This window comes from Macaca fascicularis, chromosome 16 (genome assembly GCF_037993035.2).
Source record: "Macaca fascicularis isolate 582-1 chromosome 16, T2T-MFA8v1.1".
NCBI lineage: Eukaryota > Metazoa > Chordata > Mammalia > Primates > Cercopithecidae > Macaca > Macaca fascicularis.
The window spans coordinates 89504242-89522702 of NC_088390.1; the positions used below are offsets into that span (position 1 = coordinate 89504242).

At 47.5% G+C, this 18461-nt stretch overlaps 1 protein-coding gene across 50 annotated transcripts in view; it reads right to left on the reverse strand.

Annotated features, from left to right (window-relative positions):
• Nucleotides 1-16556, reverse strand: part of B3GNTL1 (UDP-GlcNAc:betaGal beta-1,3-N-acetylglucosaminyltransferase like 1) — a 144438-nt gene extending 127882 nt beyond the window's left edge. For 44 of the 50 annotated variants that reach the window (XR_012426391.1, XM_074021125.1, XM_074021122.1 and 41 more), the window contains exons 1-4: nucleotides 16487-16556; nucleotides 13572-13688; nucleotides 13374-13473; nucleotides 256-320 (exon numbers count right to left, since the gene is read on the reverse strand). Coding sequence is in view for 43 of the 50 variants with exons in the window: in XM_074021125.1 (XP_073877226.1) it covers nucleotides 256-320; nucleotides 13374-13473; nucleotides 13572-13688; nucleotides 16487-16501 (297 nt within the window). In the remaining 7 variants the exon portion in view is untranslated. The remainder of the gene's footprint in view (nucleotides 1-255; nucleotides 321-13373; nucleotides 13474-13571; nucleotides 13689-16486) is intronic. The other 6 variants (XM_074021131.1, XM_074021129.1, XM_074021121.1 and 3 more) reach the window with 1 other exon arrangement.
• Between the last annotated feature and the right edge of the window lie 1905 nt (nucleotides 16557-18461).

Sequence of the window (18461 nt, forward strand, 5' to 3'; positions counted from 1 at the left end):
GCCGCCACGTCAGACACGCACGACTGTGAGGCCGGCCCGGCCACGTGGAACTGCGAGTCTATTCGACTTCTTTCTCTTTATAAATTACCCAGTCTCGGCTGCGTCTTCATCAGCAGCGTGAACACGGACTAATACATTATTAGTCTAATAACCATTAGAAAAATGATTTTCAAGAACCACACTAAAATGTAAGATCATTTAATTATTACCAACGTGTACACGTGTATACATTACAAACGAAAGAAAGTTACTTACCGAATCCAAAAAGCAAAGGTAAGACCCTGAGCTCTGGGCAACTGCTTGATTTTTAGAGTATCCGACTGTGGAAAAAAGAAGAGCAAAACTCTTTTGTAATTCAGTTTCCCGCAGCAATTCTCTTTCCTAGTGCTTAGTATACGATATTCTTTTTTTTTCGAGACGAAGTTTCCCTCTTGTTGCCCAGGCTGGAGTGCAGTGGTGTAATCTCAGTTCACTGCAACCTCCGCCTCCCGGGTTCAAGCGATTCTCCTGCCTCAGCCTCCCGAGCAGCTGGGATTACGGGCACACACCACCACGCCTGGCTAATTTTGTATTTGGGGTTTCTCCATGTTGGTCAGGCTGGTCTCGAACTCCCAACCTCAGGTGATCTGCCCACCTTGGCCTTCCAAGTACTGGGATTACAGGTGTGAGCCACTGCACCCGGCCAATATACGATATTCTCTAAGAAAGCTAGGAACATTTTGCACTGCCACCAAAAACGTGGGTCAGCTGTCAAAGGAATGAAAGGAAAGTCAGAGAGAGACAATATTCCACCTCTGAGAACAAGGATAAAACACAGAGTCCACAGGGTACTTCATCAAAGTCTGATACGCTCACTGAAGGAAAAAAAATGAGATGGACCTTTACTGAGTACAGCACTAAGCTAAGTCCTGCAAATATTTTTTTAAACAAAATTAAAATACCCCTGGAAGGAAGTCTGTAAAGTCTACTCTGATGAAAGTCAGGATCCAGTCACAAGGGGGAAGTTGGGGGCTGGACACTCGGCGGGTGGTTTGTGTGTGTGACGGGCTGGAGGTCACTGAGGTAGACACTCAGCAGGCAGTTTGCATGTGTGTGACGGGCTGGAGGTCACTGGGCTGGACGCTTGGAGGGTGATTATCTTGGCGTGCATCTCTGTGATGAGCTGAATGTGCGGCCAGCATCCCCAACACCAGAGTGGGTGCACGTCCCATGACAGACACCCACAGCGTCAACCCAGCAGAGCTCAATCTTCACGGCCACCGAGGGCAGCGGTGTCGTCAGGGCTCAAAACTGGGAACTACCCAAGCGCAGAGCGGAGAAGCTGGCAACACACATGACAAGAAGGCACCTCCAGGGCTGCACACACAGTGTGGGTGCCTCTCCCAGGCTGCTGGGCAGAGAAGGGAGCGGCTGCGGGTAGGGGCACTGGCCCGGAGCACAAGGGCAGCCGAAATTCTTCTGTGCTGTGAGAAACTAGGAACTGCCCTTGGGGAAAGGGGGTGACCAGCGGGACCCGAGGGGCTTCTGGGGGCTGTGATCTTCTGTTCTTCCTCAGGTCCCGGTTACATGGTGTGTTCATCCAGCCGTACGATGACGATGTACACTTTCCTGTGTGGATATTATATTTTAACAGGAGTTTCAAAAAGTCTTTGTCTTCAAAGATACACAACTGAGCTGGAAAAAGAGCTGAACGACGACCTAGGGTTAAATGCCAAATGAACGGGATTGAAAGCAGGGCAAGGGAGGCTTAGAGGGTCCCTGTCAGGGAGCTGTGGCAAGAGCCTGAGGCTGTTAAGAATGTAAACCGGCAGAAGCAGGCAGCCCAGGGCAGACCACCATCCTGGGTGCCGCTCTGTGGGCGGTGGGCCGTCTGGGCAGACAGCATTATTTGGGGCAGCCTATGTTCGGGAAAGCAGGCACTGGGCAGCTTCGTGGGAACCGCCTGTTGGGCTAAGAAGGTTCAACTTCCCCTGCCGGCAGGGGTAGCCAAGGAAGGCATCTGAACCAAGAGTAACCGGCAGAAATGGACGTGTGGCGAGCTCAGCTTGGGCGCGATGGCGGGTGGATCAGAGGCGGCATTCGGCCCAAAACGAGGATGCTGAGGGGGCTCCAAGCGGCAGGATACCCACTTTCCCTAGAAACGAGGCTGGTAACACCGGACAGGTACAGATGTGACGGCAGCCAGGGAAGTCACACAAAGCAAAACAGATGTGCACAGAATTAAACAATAAATCTCTCTGGTCCAAACCAAGACAAGCTGCAGAAAGTTGTGGGTCTGGGGGGACAGAGGCCAAGTGTGCATTTCAGCCACACCCGTGTCCCTCTCCCGTTTCCACTACACAGAGGGGCAGGCAGCGCTCCCGCCCCACGGGGGCTGCCCTGTTCCGGGAGGGGCGCATTGGCAAGCTCACGGCACCACTGGGACTGAGCGGCTGCACAGAAGTGAGACGCAGAGTCGCCCGCCCTCTCTGCGTTCTCCCACCCGGAGCAGTGACCCTCTGCAGGGTGGGGGGGCTTTGGACCAGGTAGCAGTTTAACTTCTAGCATTAATCCCTAAAGTTTAGCCAGCTCAACCTAGTTAGCCAGATGATCCCAGATGTCAAAAAGCCAGGGGCATGAACAGGTGCAGGGAGGAAATGCACCGGGGTGGCGGGCGCCTGCTCTGCCCCGGGGCGGACGGTGGGCCGTGTTACCACAGCTGCTGCAGCCGAGCCTCCATCATCGCTGCAGAGCACGGTGAGTGCCCGGAAGCTCCCCACGAGAAACACAGGCGGAGGGCACCTGTGAGAGCGAAGGGCCGGAAGGGGCCTTCCACAGGCACGCCGCAGTCACCAGGGCTCCGCTCACAGCGTGGCTTGTCAGTGTCAGGTTTCAGGAGAGAATGGTACCGTGAACCTGGGTAACGAGCGAAGACTTATCTCACTAAGGAAGCTGGAAGTTTCTCACAATGAATCCTGTGTTTGGCAAAGACAAGGAATTTGCTTTAATATTATTGCCTTGAAGAAAGTCAAATGTTTGCGCGGGTCTCCTGTTTGGGGAGGCCGGTCCCTTTGTGAGGGGATCTGGTTGCCATGGTCTCGGCAGGAAAAACTCACATGGAGGCGAGATATTAACATCCTTCTCCTGGAGAGAAGAGGGTGGGATTGGGCTTCATTTTGGGTTCAGCGAGTGGCCACATTATTAGGAAACGCGGGGCCGAATCGTAATAAATGAACCAACCCATTTCAAACACCCAGCACTTCTGCAAAGAGAGACTTTGGATCTATGTCATCTAACGGTCAGTGTAACTCTCCCTAGTTAAGAAAAAATATTATTACAGAAAACTGTCCCTTTCAGCTATAACCAAACCAACCCCATTTTATCAAAGTGTAGAACAGGGTCCTCGTGAGGTCTCCCTACCCACCTTCAGACAGGAAGCAGGACAGCTCATCTCAGACCTTCGCATGGGCCTTCAGAACTTTACCACAGATCGCTTTTATTGTTGATAGAATTCATACAAATGGGATGTGACTCAAGTTAGAGCTAAGCTATAAAAAGTATTTAATGAGGCCGGGCGCGGTGGCTCAAGCCTGTAATCCCAGCACTTTGGGAGGCCGAGACGGGCGGATCACGAGGTCAGGAGATCGAGACCATCCTGGCTAACACGGTGAAACCCCGTCTCTACTAAAAAATACAAAAAACTAGCCGGGCGAGGTGGCGGGCGCCTGTAGTCCCAGCTACTCGGGAGGCTGAGGCAGGAGAATGGCGTGAACCCGGGAGGCGGAGCTTGCAGTGAGCTGAGATCCGGCCACTGCACCCCAGCCTGGGCAACAGAGCAAGACTCTGTCTCAAAAAAAAAAAAAAAAAAAAAAGTATTTAATGAAAAGCAAAATGTTTTGAATATGGACGAATGTTTTTAGACAAGGAGTGTCACAACAGTCACCAAAATACTTTAAATTTGTTTTCATCCAACTATAAAAGATGCAAAACACCCTCTAATATTCTTTAACTTAAAAGAACACTAGGCTGGGCGCGGTGGCTCATGCCTGTAATCCCAGCACTTTGCGAGGCCGAGGTGGGTGGATCATGAGGTCAGGAGATCGAGACCATCCTGGTCAACACGGTGAAATCCCATCTCTACTAAAAATACAAAGAAAATTAGCCGGGTGAGGTGGCGGGCGCCTGTAGTCCCAGCTACTCGGGAGGCTGAGGCAGGAGAATAGCGTGAACCCAGGAGGTGGAGCTTGCAGTGAGCTGAGATCCGGCCACTGCACTCCAGCCTGGGCGACAGAGCGAGATTCTGTCTCAAAAAAAAAAAAAAAAAAAAAAAGAATATTAAAGGATGTTTATGGTAGTTTCAAAAACCAATTTGTCTAAACACATTTCAGAAGCAAGTTGAAACAGACATTCTACCAATTTATAAAGAGTTTTCTATTTCAAACCCACAAAAGATAATGAAAACAAGACACAACTCGGGAAAACATCTTCCAAATACACAAGATGATGATGATGACAGACAGCTGCCAACACCTCCTGAGTGCCCACCGCCCATCCCAGGGCAGAACAGGCACTCGCTTCCCCAGGTGCATTTCCTCCCTGTGCCTGTTTATGCCCCTGGCTTTTCGACACCCTGCCGAGGGCCCACGGCCCGCACCTGTTCTAGACACCGTGTGGATTAGCTCATTTCACACCTCACAGTGCTCCAAGACGGGTACTGACTACCACGGCCTATTAACGAATAAGGAAACGGAGGCAGAGCGAGGCGGCCGTGGAGCCTGCCTGGCCCCGCTAGCCTGGCCCCACACCTGAGTCTCCTTCACTCCTGTGTCTTCTGAGCCCCAAAGCGCTGCAGGAGAAGAGCTGGGACCGCGAGCTGCTCCTGTTCACTGAGACACCCCATGGGTGAGCCTGTGATTATGTGACTCTCACAGATCTGAACAGGACCCAACAGGACTTAACTCCACAGGCTCTCACATAGGGACATTCCAGAGAGACTCTAAACCCTCAGCCGCTTGCCCCTGAAATACGTCGTAGCTATGAGACTCCCTCAGGACCAAGTCCACCAGCAAGTGGGGCAAAGCCACCCATTCCTGAGCACATTCTAAAGCAGTGGCTCCTGATCCCGGATGCATCTCAGAATCTTCTGGAAAGCTTTTAAGAGCCCAATGCCCATGCTGCACCCCAGACTGATTACATGAGAATATCTTAGGGTTAGACTCAAGCATTGGTTTTATAAAACTCACTGATGATTCTAACATGCGGCAAAGTGGACGCCATTATTTTAGAGAAGCTGTGACTCCTAAAATCCGTAGGAACCTGTCCACCAACTAAAAATGTCTCCTCTGCCAACCTCGACTTTTTCGGCCCCATGCAATAGAGGCGGGCATATTGTTTTCAAGTCTTACACGGAAACTTTAAAGTCAAACTAAAAGCACCCTGATCTATTACCATCAAAGCTGAGAACACAAGCTAATCATTCAACATAAAAACAGAAGGTGAATGAAGAAACCTCGACACATCTTGACCTAGCATCATGAAATTTCAAAATTCAAAACCCCAAAAGAAAAATCTTAAACACTTTGAGAAACAATACCTTTAAAATAACGAGTCAGACTGGCGTATGATTTCTTATTAGAAACACAGACACTATGGCTGAACCCGGGAGGCGGAGCTTGCAGTTAGCCGAGATTGCGCCACTGCACTCTAGCCTGGGCCACGAGCGAGACTCTGTCTCAAAAAAAAAAAAAAAAAAAAAAGAAACACAGACACTAGCATATAATGAGGCAATCCCTTTAAAATTCTAAGAAAAATTATTTTGCACCTAGAATTCTATACCCAGCCAAACTGTCAACTAAGCATAAAAATATTCTCGAGCAAGAGAAATAAGCAGAAAAAAAAAGGTTGAAAAAATAATGGCTGAAAAATTCTCAAACTACTACAATTTTACTGGAGGAGCTCAAGGGTATATGTAAATATGCAGAAGAAAAAATAGCAAACATAGAGATAGATGGATAAGTCTGAATCTGAAAACGGAGAGAAAGAAGAATGAAGAAAGTGAAGAGCATCTCAGAGGAAGCTGGAATACTATTAACTGTACCAACATATACACAATGCAAGTACCACAAGGAGAGGCAAGAGAAATAAGCAGAAAAAAAAGTTTTAAAAAATAATGGCTGAAAAATTCTCAAATTATTGAAAAACATTCATCTACACATCCAGAAAGCTCAACAAACTCCATGTAGGATAAACACAAAAGATTCGCAGCTAAACACATGATTGTAAAAATGCTGAAAGCCAAAGATGAGGACAAAATATTGTGACAAGACAAAATCACTTGTCACTTACAAGAGACCCTCAATAAGATCAACAGCTTACTTCTCACCGGAAACAATGAAGGCCACAGGCAATGGGATAGCACAGACCCACTGTAAAACATCAGAAGTCAAAAATGTGTGGGGGCCTGTGAGCTGTGACTCACTGCCACTGCCCGGCATCATGACAGAACCAGTTTCTACTGAATTTGTATTTGCCTCTGAACCATCATAAAGCTGAAAAATGGTAAGTTAAACTATCGTAAGTTGGGGACCATCTGTATTCACAGTGCTCAAAGAAAAACACTGTCAATTACGAATCCTATACCCAGCAAAGCCATCTTTCAAAAACGAAGAAGCAATTAAGACATTCTAAGATAAACAAAAACTGAGGGAGTTCATTGCAGGGCTGAAATGAAAGGACACTAAACAGGAACTCATAGACAAAGAAGAAATGAAGAACGGTGATAAAGTTTACTACACAGGTAAATATAAAAGATAGTATTATTTTGGTTTGTAGTTTTCCCTACATGCTTTTAAAACAAACACAGAAAACAAGCCGGGTGCTGTGGCTCACGCCTATAATCCCAGCACTTTGGGAGGCCGAGGTGGGTGGATCACTTGAGTCCAGGAATTCGAGACCAGCCTGGGCAACAGAGCAAAACCCCATCTCTACCAAAAATGCAAAACTTACCCAGGTATGCTGGCACGCACCTGTAGTCCCAGCTACTTGGAGGTTGAGGCACAAGAATTGCTTGAACCCACTGGGTGGAGGTTGTGGTGAGCCAAAATCATGCCACTGCGCTCCAGCCTGGGTGACAGGGTGAGCCCCTGCCCCCTACCGCCACACACACACCAGAAAACAATTATAAATCTACATTCATGAAAATAACTTATGAATTTGTTAATGTTACACAATTGAAGCTAAGTATTAATTCAAACTACATTGTTATAAATTTAAGATGTTCATTGTAATCCTCACAGTAACCACTAAGAAGATCATTTAAAAATATACAGAAAAGGAAATGAGAAGGGAATCAAAATGGCACATTAGAAATAAGCAATTAAACAGAAAAGAAGGCAGTAATACAGGATTGAGGAATAAAAAAGACATAAGACATATAGCAAGCAAATAGCAAAATGACAAAAGTCCTTCCTTGTCAGTAATCACTTTAAATGTAAATGGAGTAAATTCTCCAATTAAAAGGCAAAGACTGGCAGAATAGATCTTAAAAATTATGATCCATCTAAATGCTGTCTATATGAGGAATTCACTTTAGATCCAAAGGCACAAATAGGCTGAAAGTGAAACAAGGGAAAGAGATATTCCACGCAACTAGTAATCAAAGTGTGCTGGCATGGCTGTACTGATATCAGACAAAATAGACTTCAAGTCAAAAATTATTATAAAAGACAAAGACTATATATTGATAAAAGGGTCAATTGATCAAGAAGATGATGTAACAAGTATAAAACTGTACACATCTGATAAGAGGGTCACAAAATTAAGTAAGGCAAAGATTGACTGAACAGGAGGGAGAAATAGTTCTACTGTAACAGTCAGAGATTCAACATTCTACTTTCAATAATGGATAGAACATCTAGACAGAAGATAATAAAGAAACAGAGAACATGAACAATACTATAAACTAACTAGACTTAAAAGAAATACACAGAATACTCCACTCGACAGCAGCAGAACTCACATTCTCAGGTGCACAGGGTGCATTATCCAGGACAGATGACACGTCAGGCCATAAAATGTACCTTAAACATTTTTTTAAAGATTGAAATTATATGAAGTATCTTCTCTGACCACAGTGAAATGAAACTAGGAATAAATAACAGAAGTAAAACTGAAAAATTCATAAATGAAAGCTAAACAATATACTCTTCAGCAACCCATATATCAAAGAAGAAATCATAAGGCTAATTAGAATATACTCAGAGACAAATGAAAACAAAAACACAACAAACCAAAACTTTCAGGATGTAGAAAAATCAGTGCATAGAAAGGAATTTATAGCTATATATGCCTACATAAAAGGTCTAAAATCAAGAATCTAAAAGTACACCCTAAGAAGCCAGAAAAAGAAAAATAAACTAAACACACAACTAGCAGAAGGAAGAAAATAGTGAAGATTAGAGTGAAAATAAATAAACAATAACAAAGCAATAGCAAATTAACAGAAAAAGTTGATTCTTTGAAGACAGTCAACAAAATTGACAAACCCAACTTGACTAAGAAGAAAAGAAAGACAATTCAAAACGCTGAGATAAAAAGTGAAAGTGGTACATCACTCCCAAACTTAACAGAAGCTAAAAGGATTATGACAGTATGAAGAACTGTATGCCAAAAAATTAGATAACCTAGATGAAATGGACAAATTCCTAGAAACAAACAAACTACCAAAATTGACTCAAGAAGAAATTTTAAAAAATCTGAACACACCTATAACAAATAAAGAGATGGACTCAGTAATTTAAAAAAAACAACCTCCCAACAAAAAAGCCCAGAGTCAGGTGACTTCACTGATGAATTCTACCAAACGTAGAGAATCACTAACACCAATCCTTCCCAAACTCTTCCAAAAAAACAAGAGGAAGAAACACTTATTCTATGAGGCCAGTATTACTCTGATACCAAAGTCACACAAAGATAACATATGAGTAGGAACCTATAGGCCAATATTCCTTACGAATATATATGCAAAAATCTTGAACAACATATGAGCAAACTGAATCCAGCAGTATACTAGAAAGATTATACACCATGAACAAGAGGGATTTATTCCAATAATGCAAGGACGGTTCAACACAGGATATCAATCAACATAATCTATCATCTTCACAGAATAAAAGGAAAAAACTATATGATCATCTCAAATGGGTGTAGAAAAGGCATTTGACATAATCTGACACCCTTTCATGATTTAAAAATTCAACAAACTAGAATTAAAAGGGAACCTCCTTAGCGTAACAAATGGTGTTTATAAAAATCTACAGCTAATATCATACTCAGTGGTGGAAGACTGGAAGCTTTTCCCCTAAAATTGCTTAGGAGAACCTAAGCAAGGATGTCCACTTTCACCACTTCTATTCAGCACTGTCCTGGAAGCACTAGCCAGAGCAATTAAGAAAGAAAAAGGCCAGGAGTTTGAGACCACCCTGGCCAACACGGAGAAACCCCGTCTCTACTAGAAATACAAAAAAATTAGCTAGTTGTGGTGGCGCACACCTGTAGTCCCAGCTACTCAGGAGGCTGAGGCATGAGAATTGCTTGAACCCAGGAGGCGGAGGTTGCACTGAGCTGAGACTGTGCCACTGCAATCCAGCCTGGACAACAGAGCAAGACTGTGTCTCAAAAAAAAAAAAAAAAAAAAGGAAGGAAAGAAAGAAAAAGAAAGAAAGAATCTAAATTGTAAAAGAAGTAGTAAAACTATCTCTAGTCATAGATAACATGATTTTAAATACAGGAAATCATAAAAACCCACAAAGAACAAACTGTTAAGAGTTAATAAAAATTGCAGGATATAAGGTCAACACTAAGAAAAATCAGTTGTTTATCCACTATAAATAAGCAACCTCAAAGGAAATGAAGAAAACAATTCACAAAATTTATCACAAAGCTAAAGTAATCAAAACAATGAGACACTGGTGTAAGGACAGACATACGGACCAACGAGACACTCATGTAAGGGCAGACATACGGACCAATGAGACACTCGTGTAAGGACAGACATATGGACCAATAAGACACTGGTGTAAGGACAGACATACGGACCAATGAGACACTCGTGTAAGGACAGACATATGGACCAATGAGACAGTTGTGTAAGGACAGACATACGGACCAATGAGACAGTTGTGTAAGGACAGACATACGGACCAATGAGACAGTTGTGTAAGGACAGACATACGGACCAATGAGACACTGGTGTAAGGACAGACATACGGACCAATGAGACACTCGTGTAAGGACAGACATACGGACCAATGAGACACTGGTGTAAGGACAGACATATGGACCAATGAGACACTCATGTAAGGACAGACATACGGACCAACAGAATAGAATCTGGAGTCTAGGAATGGATCCATACATTGATGGTTAATGGATTTTTGACCAAGACAATTCAGTGGAGAAACAATAGTCTTTTAAATGGTGTTGGAAAAACTGAGTATCTACATACAAAAAGAATGAAGCAGGACCTTTGCCTCACACCATATATAAAAATTAAGTCAAAATGGATCAAAGGCCTAAATATAAGAGCTACAAGTATAACTCTGGAGAAAACATACGGATAAAATCTTCATGACCTTGATTTAGCTGTGGCTTCTTAGAAATGACACCAAAAGCCACAAAAGAAATAATAGATAAATTAGATTTTGTCTTCATCAAAATCGTAAGTCTTTTGTGCATCAAAGAACATTCTCGAGAGGGTGAAAAGATAACCCAAAGAATGGGGAAAAAATTGCAAATTATATATAATAAAGCTCCAGTATCCAGAACATATAAGGAGCTCTTACAATTCAACAATGAAAACACATATAGCTCAATTCTTAAAATGGCCAAAATACTTGAATAAACATTTCTTCAAGGAAGATATACATACATACATACATACATTTATTTACTTATTTATTATTTTTTGAGATGGAGTTTTGCTCTTGTTGCCAGACTGGAGTCCAATGGCACGATCTCAGCTCACAGCAACCTCTGCGTCCTGGGTTCAAGCAATTCTCCTGCCTCAACCTCCCAAGTAGCTGGGATTACAGGCAGGGGCCATTATGCCAAGCTAATTTTTGTATTTTTAGTAGAGACGGGGTTTCACCATATTGGGCAGCCTGATCTCGAACTCCTGATCTCTGGTGATCCACCCAACTTGGCCTCCCAAAGTGTTGGGATAACAGGCATGACCCACCAAACCCTGCCCATTTATTTTTTATTATTTATTTTGAGATGGAGTCTCACTCTGTCACCCAGGCTGGAGTGCAATGGCGCTATCTTGGCTCACTGCAACCTCCGCCTCCCGGGTTCAAGCGATTCTCTTGCCTCAGCCTCCTGAGTAGCTGGGATTACAGGTGCCCACCACCACGCCTGGCTAACTTTTGTATTTTTAGTAGAGACAGGGGTTTCACCATGTTGGCCAGGCTGGTCTCAAACTCCTGACCTCAGGTGATCCACCCGCCTCAGCCTCCCAAAGTGCCGAATTACAGGCGTGAGTCACCACACACCTGGCCCAAGAAAGATATATAAATGGCCAACAAGCACATGAAAAGAGGTACAACATCTTTAGTCAACAAGGAAATTCAAATTGAAACCACAATGAGATGCCACTTCACACCCACCAGCATGGCTATAATTTAAAAAACAGAAAATAACAAGTGTTGATGAGGATAAGTAGAAATTGGAACGTTCATACATTGCTGGTAGGAACGTAAAACGCACCCACTGTGGAAAAGTTTGGCAGCTTCAGCATGTTAAACACAGAATTACTGTGTGAGCCAGAAATTCTACACCAAGGAATATACCCAAAGGATTTGAAAACCAGGGTTCAAACAACAGCCGTACACAAAGGTTCATACGGTCACCATTCGCAGCAGCAAACAGTAGAACAACCCAAATGTCCGTTGCCTGACAAATGGACACACAAAACCTGGCACACATGTACAACTGAATATTATCCTCCCATAAAAAGGAATGGAGCACTGATACATGCCACAGCACAGAGGAATGTTAAAACATTATGCTAGGGCCGGGCGCGGTGGCTCACGCCTGTAATCCCAGCACTTTGGGAGGCCGAGACGGGCGGATCACGAGGTCAGGAGATCGAGACCATCCTTGTGAACACGGTGAAACCCCGTCTCTACTAAAAATACAAAAAATTAGCCGGGCATGGTGGCAGGCACCTATAGTCCCACCTACTCGGGAGGCTGAGGGAGGAGAATGGCGTGAACCTGGGAGGCAGAGCTTGCAGTGAGCTGAGATCGCACCCCTGCACTCCAGCCTGGGCAACAGAGCGAGACTCCGTCTCCAAAAAAAAATTTTTTTTGCTAAATGAAGCCAGTTACAAAAGAGCACGTGTAACCTTACTCCATTCATATGAAATGTCCAGAATTGGCAAATCCACAGAGACAGAAAGCAGACGAGTGGTCGCTAGGGATAGAAGAACCCGCGTGCCACTGCAGAATACCACAGACTGGGTGGCAGAAGGGGTTTTTCAGTTGTGGAGGCTGGGAAATCCCAGAGTAATCCTCCAGCAGAGTCAGTGTCTGGTGAGGGCCACTTCCTGGCTCACACAGGTGCCTTCTCCCTGTGTTCTTACAGAGCTCTGTGGGGCCTCTTTTATAAGGCACTAATCTCATTCATGAGGCCCCACCCTCATGTCCTAATCACCTCCCAAAGTTCCCACCTCACATCATTCTAATACTATCACCCCGGGGGTTTCAAATATGAATTTGGGGGGAGGTGGACACAGACAGTCAGATCATAGTGATAAATCCCTACCTAACAAGAAGAAATTTTATGTCTACTAGGTTCTTTCTTTCCTTTCTTTCTTTTCTCTTTGTCTTTCTTTGTCTTTCTCTCTTTCCTTCCTTCCTTCCTTCCTTCCTTCCTTCCTCTTTCTTCTCTTTCTCTCTCTCTCTTTTTTTGAGATGGAGTCTTGCTCTGTCACCCAGGCTGGAGTGCAGTGGCATGATCTTGGTTCACTGCAACATCTGCCTTCTGGGTTCAAGCAATTCTCCTGCCTCAGCCTCCCAAATAGCTGTGATTACAGGCATGTGCCACTACAACTGGCTAATTTTTGTATTTTTTGGTAAAGATGGGGTTTCCCCATGTTGTCCAGGCTGGTCTTGAACACCTGACCTCAAGTGATCTGCCTGCCTTGGCCTCCCAAAGTGCTGGGATTAGAGTTGTGAGCCACCACGCCTGGCCTCTACTAGGTTCTTAATAAGTGGTAGACCCAGTTACCACCAGGATACTTTTTGTCAGTATTTGAACAACACCAAACTGTTTCAGTATGTAAGCTGATAAGAAACCACGAATTATAGTCTAATAATCCAAGCATGTTTACTTACCGCCTCGGGGAGAAAGAGAATCGTGCCCCCCAATGATCACGTGGACACCAGAATCTTCCAGTTTCACTCTCCATTTTTCAATGATAGCCCCAGACTTGTCCTGAAAGCAGAACGCTGGCGGGTCAGGAAACTGCCCTCAGAAGAGTCAACCGTTGCTGACACTGGGGCTGAGTCACCCAATAGGAAGTTGATACAAACCTTACTGGCATCATTGAAAACAGACAGCTCCATCGTGCCTTCAAAGTCCTGCTGCAAAACAGACCTCAAACATTCATCCAGCCATGGTTCAGCATTGTGGACTGGGAGGATAATAGACTGGAATTTAAAAAAATGGATTAATAGAAGTGTGTAAACTTAGTTCCCTTTCCATGGCTCTAATTTACCTCCCCTTCACCATCTGCACATATGCCGTGACAAACAAAAGGTGTCCACCCCTTCTCTCCAGGCTCTTAACATGCTCATAAGATTTTTTATGCCTTAGCTTTCCCTGAACTGCCTTCCATATGCTTTTGAAAGGGGGAAAAAAAAACTGAAAGGACTTTGGGAGGCCGAGGCGGGCGGATCACGAGGTCAGGAGATCGAGACCATCCTGCCTAACACAGTGAAACCCCATCTCTACTAAAAATACAAAAAATTAGCCAGGCATGGTGGCGGCGCCTGTAGTCCCAGCTACTCGGGAAGCTGAGGTGGGAGAATGGCGTGATCCTGGAAGGTGGAGGCTGCAGTGAGCTGAGATCACGCCACTGCACTCCAGCCTGGGCGAGACTCTGTCTCAAAAACAACAACAACAACAACAAAAAACAAACAAAAACAAAAACAAAAAAACTGAAAGGCATCAATCTGTTCCCAATTCAATGGTAAATCATAAGTTTTCCAATGACTGATCAGAAACATCATTTTGGTTGAAACAAGTATCTGGGTACCTTCCAACCCACTGATGGAAATAACTGGTTGGTCATTTTCTAGGTGGAATAAGCATTTCAGCAAACCATGTTAGAAAATCTGCAACAAAGTAACCCCTTTAAGTAACCCCTGGCTCACAAAAAACAATGTTTTAACAAAGTATCGGGCAGGCAGCATTCAGAGAACCCAGCTGAGCAAATGGGAGTCCTGAGGTCCATCTCTGGATTCCTCTGTTCTACCTTCGTTTCCAGCTGACTTGGCACTAGCATTGTCCTTTTCTCATGAAGCCCAAAACCAAAACTTATAAAGTGGGATGGAGTAAAACCAGTGAAACCCAATGCCAGCAAAACAACTGACTTAACAGGAGTTAAGTCTTAATTTTATACATTATAACATTAAGTGATACAGAGCAATACTCAGATATTAGTCTGTCCTCACCCTTAATTTACATCCAAAAAAGAAAAGTTGAAATTGTGTTGAAAACACAATTTAGTCAAGTTCTTTATAAATGAAACCTCACTCTATCCCTTCCTGGACTTAGGTTTATATGAATAAAGCAAGTTCTGGCCGGCCGCGGTAGCTCACACCTGTAATCCCAGCACTTTGGGGGTCTAAGGCAGGTGGATCATCTGAGGTCAGGAGTTCAAGACCAGCCTGACCAACATGGAGAAACCCCATCTCTACTAAAAATACAAAATTACTCTGGTATGGTGGCGCATGCCTGTAATCCCGGCTACTCAGGAGGCTGAGGCAGGAGAAATGCTTGAACCCGGGAGGCAGAGGTTGCGGTGAGCCGAAAGCGTGCCACAGCACTCCAGCCTGGGCAACGAGAGTGCAACTCTGTTAAAAAAAAAAAAAAATAAAACGAGTTCCCTAATTTATTTACAAATTTATCTTAGTTTGGATTTACTTAAAGGAAAAGAAGGAAATAATTTTTCTCAAGATCTACAAAAGATAATGTTTCTATCCAAGATAGATCTTGATTAATCTGTCCCCAATTTTAGTAAGACTGGAATAAACAAGAAAAGAACAAAGGCTGGAATTAAAAAAAAAAAGAAAGAAAGAAACATGCTGAGCCTCTGGGCGACTGCTGATCCTACACCTCTGTGGTTGTTCACTGTTAATCAGTCTATTGGCTGGGTCTGAACCCCGAGGGCCTCTGCTCCTGACTCTCCCGGCCACATGGGGAAGGTGTCTGGGGCTTGTGGGCAGGTTTTCAGGGCAGATGTTGGGGTAAGTGCTGGGCACGCAGGCAGGTGTGTGGGCACTGAGCAGGTTGCGGGTAGGTGTGTGGGATATGCAGGCAGGTACGCAGGGCAGGTGCATAGGCAGGTGTAGGGCACGGGCATGTATGCAGGACACAGAGCAGATGTGTGAAGCAACGGTGCAGGCACAAGACAGGTATACGGGGCATGGGCAAGTGTGCCGGGAATGTGTGAGGGCAGATGTGTGGGGCGCGGGGTTGTGTGGGCACACGGACAGATGTGCAGACAGGTGTGTGCGGATGGGGAGGTGTGCGGGTGCGGACAGTGTACAGGGTGTGGGGCAAGTCTGCAGATCAGATGTGTGGAGCGCAGGACAGGTGTGCAGACCAGGTGTGTCGGGTGCGGAGGCGAGGCAGGTGCGCGGGGCACGAGTGTGGGGTGTGGGGCAGGTGCGCGGGAGCGAGGCGGGAGCGAGGCGGGAGCGAGGCGGGAGCGAGGCGGGAGCGAGGCGGGAGCGAGGCGGGAGCGAGGCGGGAGCGAGGCGGGAGCGAGGCGGGAGCGAGGCGGGAGCGAGGCAGGTGTGCGGGCGCGGGGAAGGAGCGCGGCGCAGGCGGGCGGGGACGAGGCAGGTGGGCCGTCCGTCCACCCCACGACCAGGTGAGGGCGAAGGCGAACGAGGAACTGCCTGAGCTCCTAGCCCCCAAGCTTCAAAATCAGAACGAGGAAGGTCGGTGAGGAGGCAGCGTTCTCGGGACTGGGAGCAGGAAGCGCAGCCCGAGCTGCAGATCTCGGCCGCGCCCCGTGGGCTCCAATCCCGAGCGCCCCCGCACGCGCAGCCGCGCTCGCCCGCAGGGCCGAAGGGCTGCTCAGGGTGGAGGCTCCGGAGGCGAGCCCGAGAGGGGGTGCGGGGCTGCGGAGCCCGGAACGGGAGAGGGCTGGAGGGCGGGGTGAGGGGACGCGAGGACCCAGGCTGAGCGGCGGGGCGCCCTCCCCGCTGGCACCTACCACGTGGGCCTGCATGGCCGGGAGCTCCTCGGACGCCCCGCCCACGCCGCCGCGCTCGTCCCGCCGCTTCGGCCTACGGCGCCTGCGCGGGCGGCACCAGGAGGTGGGGCTGAGACCAGGCAGCTTCCGATTGGTGCAGAGCGGCGTCCATCGGCGTGGGCCTGCCCGCCGGGGCGTGGAAGGGGCGGGGCTGCGTGGGGCGGGGCCGGGAGGTCACGATCTCCGCCTTCCGCCCTGGGCCACGCCCCGGCCCGGGTCACCTCTGGCGCGGCCTCCTCGGCCCCTGGAAGCCTCCTGCCGGCCCCTGGGGCGTGCGTCCCGATCTCTGGTCCCCCAGTAGACGCCGCCGCGGGGAAGGCGGGGCTGTGCGAGGGCGCCGCGCTGCAAACCCCAGCCAGGCGGCCTGGAGGTTGCTGTAAAGCCTCAAACGAGGCTGATGTGTAAAAGAGTCTTTGCATTTCACCCGGGCTGTGCCACCTGACCGGGAAGGACGAGGGGAGTGGGGAGAGCAGGGCGTGCAGGACACGCGACGGCCCCGGGACGGGGGTGAGGGGTGAGGCCCTGACCCCACTGTGAGGTCCTCCAGGAGGAGGGGTGCCCAGGAGTGAGGCCCTGACCCCACTATGAGATCCTCCAGGAGGAGGGGTGCCCGGGGTGAGTTCCTGACCCCACTGGGAGATCCCCCAGGAGAAGTGCCCAGGGCTGAGGCCTTGACCCCACTGAGATGTCCCCCCAGGAGGAGGGGTGCCCGGGGTTAACTCCCCTAGGAGGAGGGGTACCCAGGAGTGAGGCTCTGACCCCACCATGAGGTCCCCCAGGAGAAGGGGTGCCCAGGAGTGAGGCCCTGACCCCACCAGGAGGCCCCCCAGGAGGAGGGGTGCCCAGGAGTGAGGCCCTGACCCCACCGGGAGGTCCCGCAGGAGGAAGGGGTGCCCGAGGAAAGACATGACGCCAGTGGCTCCCGGTACCCTCCACCTTTGCCCTCATTTCCGCCTCCCCATGCAGCCTTGGGAACTGCAGGGCTGGGAACCCGGAGAAGGCGGCTGGAATCTGGAGGAGCCTGGAGGTGGCCTTCCCTGCCGGGAACACAGGCCAGGCCCCATCTGTATCTAACCTTGTATTGGAGGAGCGCAGAGCGGATATCTCCAGATCTGAGTCCTGAACGCGCGGCCGGGAACCCCAGCAGTCCTGAACTTGTCAGGGGAGCGGCCTGCCGTGAGAGGTCTCCCAGGCGGCTGTAAGGCCTCTGGAACCTCCCTGCTCGGAGGAGGTTGACTGGGGACAGGGCCGTGGAGGTCAGTAAAAGGGACTGCTGCCATTAGCCCTGTGCTGTCTGCACACAGAGATTAAGCCCACTTGTGATTTGTTCCAGCTGATCTGAAGTAATGAGTAATTCACAATTAATGAGCACGGCTGTACACAGCCCTTCCTGGACAAATCCTCGACTGTGTAAAACTAAGATTGAATGCAAACCATTCTGTCAATTAACCGTTACAACAAAGCCAAACTTCTGTTAAGCATCACTTCGTAGATGATTTTTTTTCCTTAAATTGCCTCCTTGTCTGCAAAGCCTGTTTTGCAAGTGGAATGCTTAAGTCACATGAGTGGAAATGCAGCCTTATTTACAGTTTAGCAAAAGCAACCTGAGAATTTGCTTCCAAGGACCTCATGTTCTCCAGAGGTCGGAGTACGAGGAATCACTTCATTGGAAAGGACTTGGTAAAGAGTAGCCGTGTAGCTGCCAGAATGCACTGTAGACTCATGATAAGGTGGTGAGGGCCAGGGGTGAGGGGCCACAGGTGGCTTCTGCACCTCCAAGCACATGGTATCCAGAACTGGGCTTGCCTCCCACCTTCCTTCCTGCACATTTCCTGCTGCCAGAAATTTGCTTTTCACTGACTTCCCTCTAATTCAAATTTGATTAGAATCTCCTCTTTGGGAACATTCAAAGTGCCAAGGTGCATCTCAAAATGCA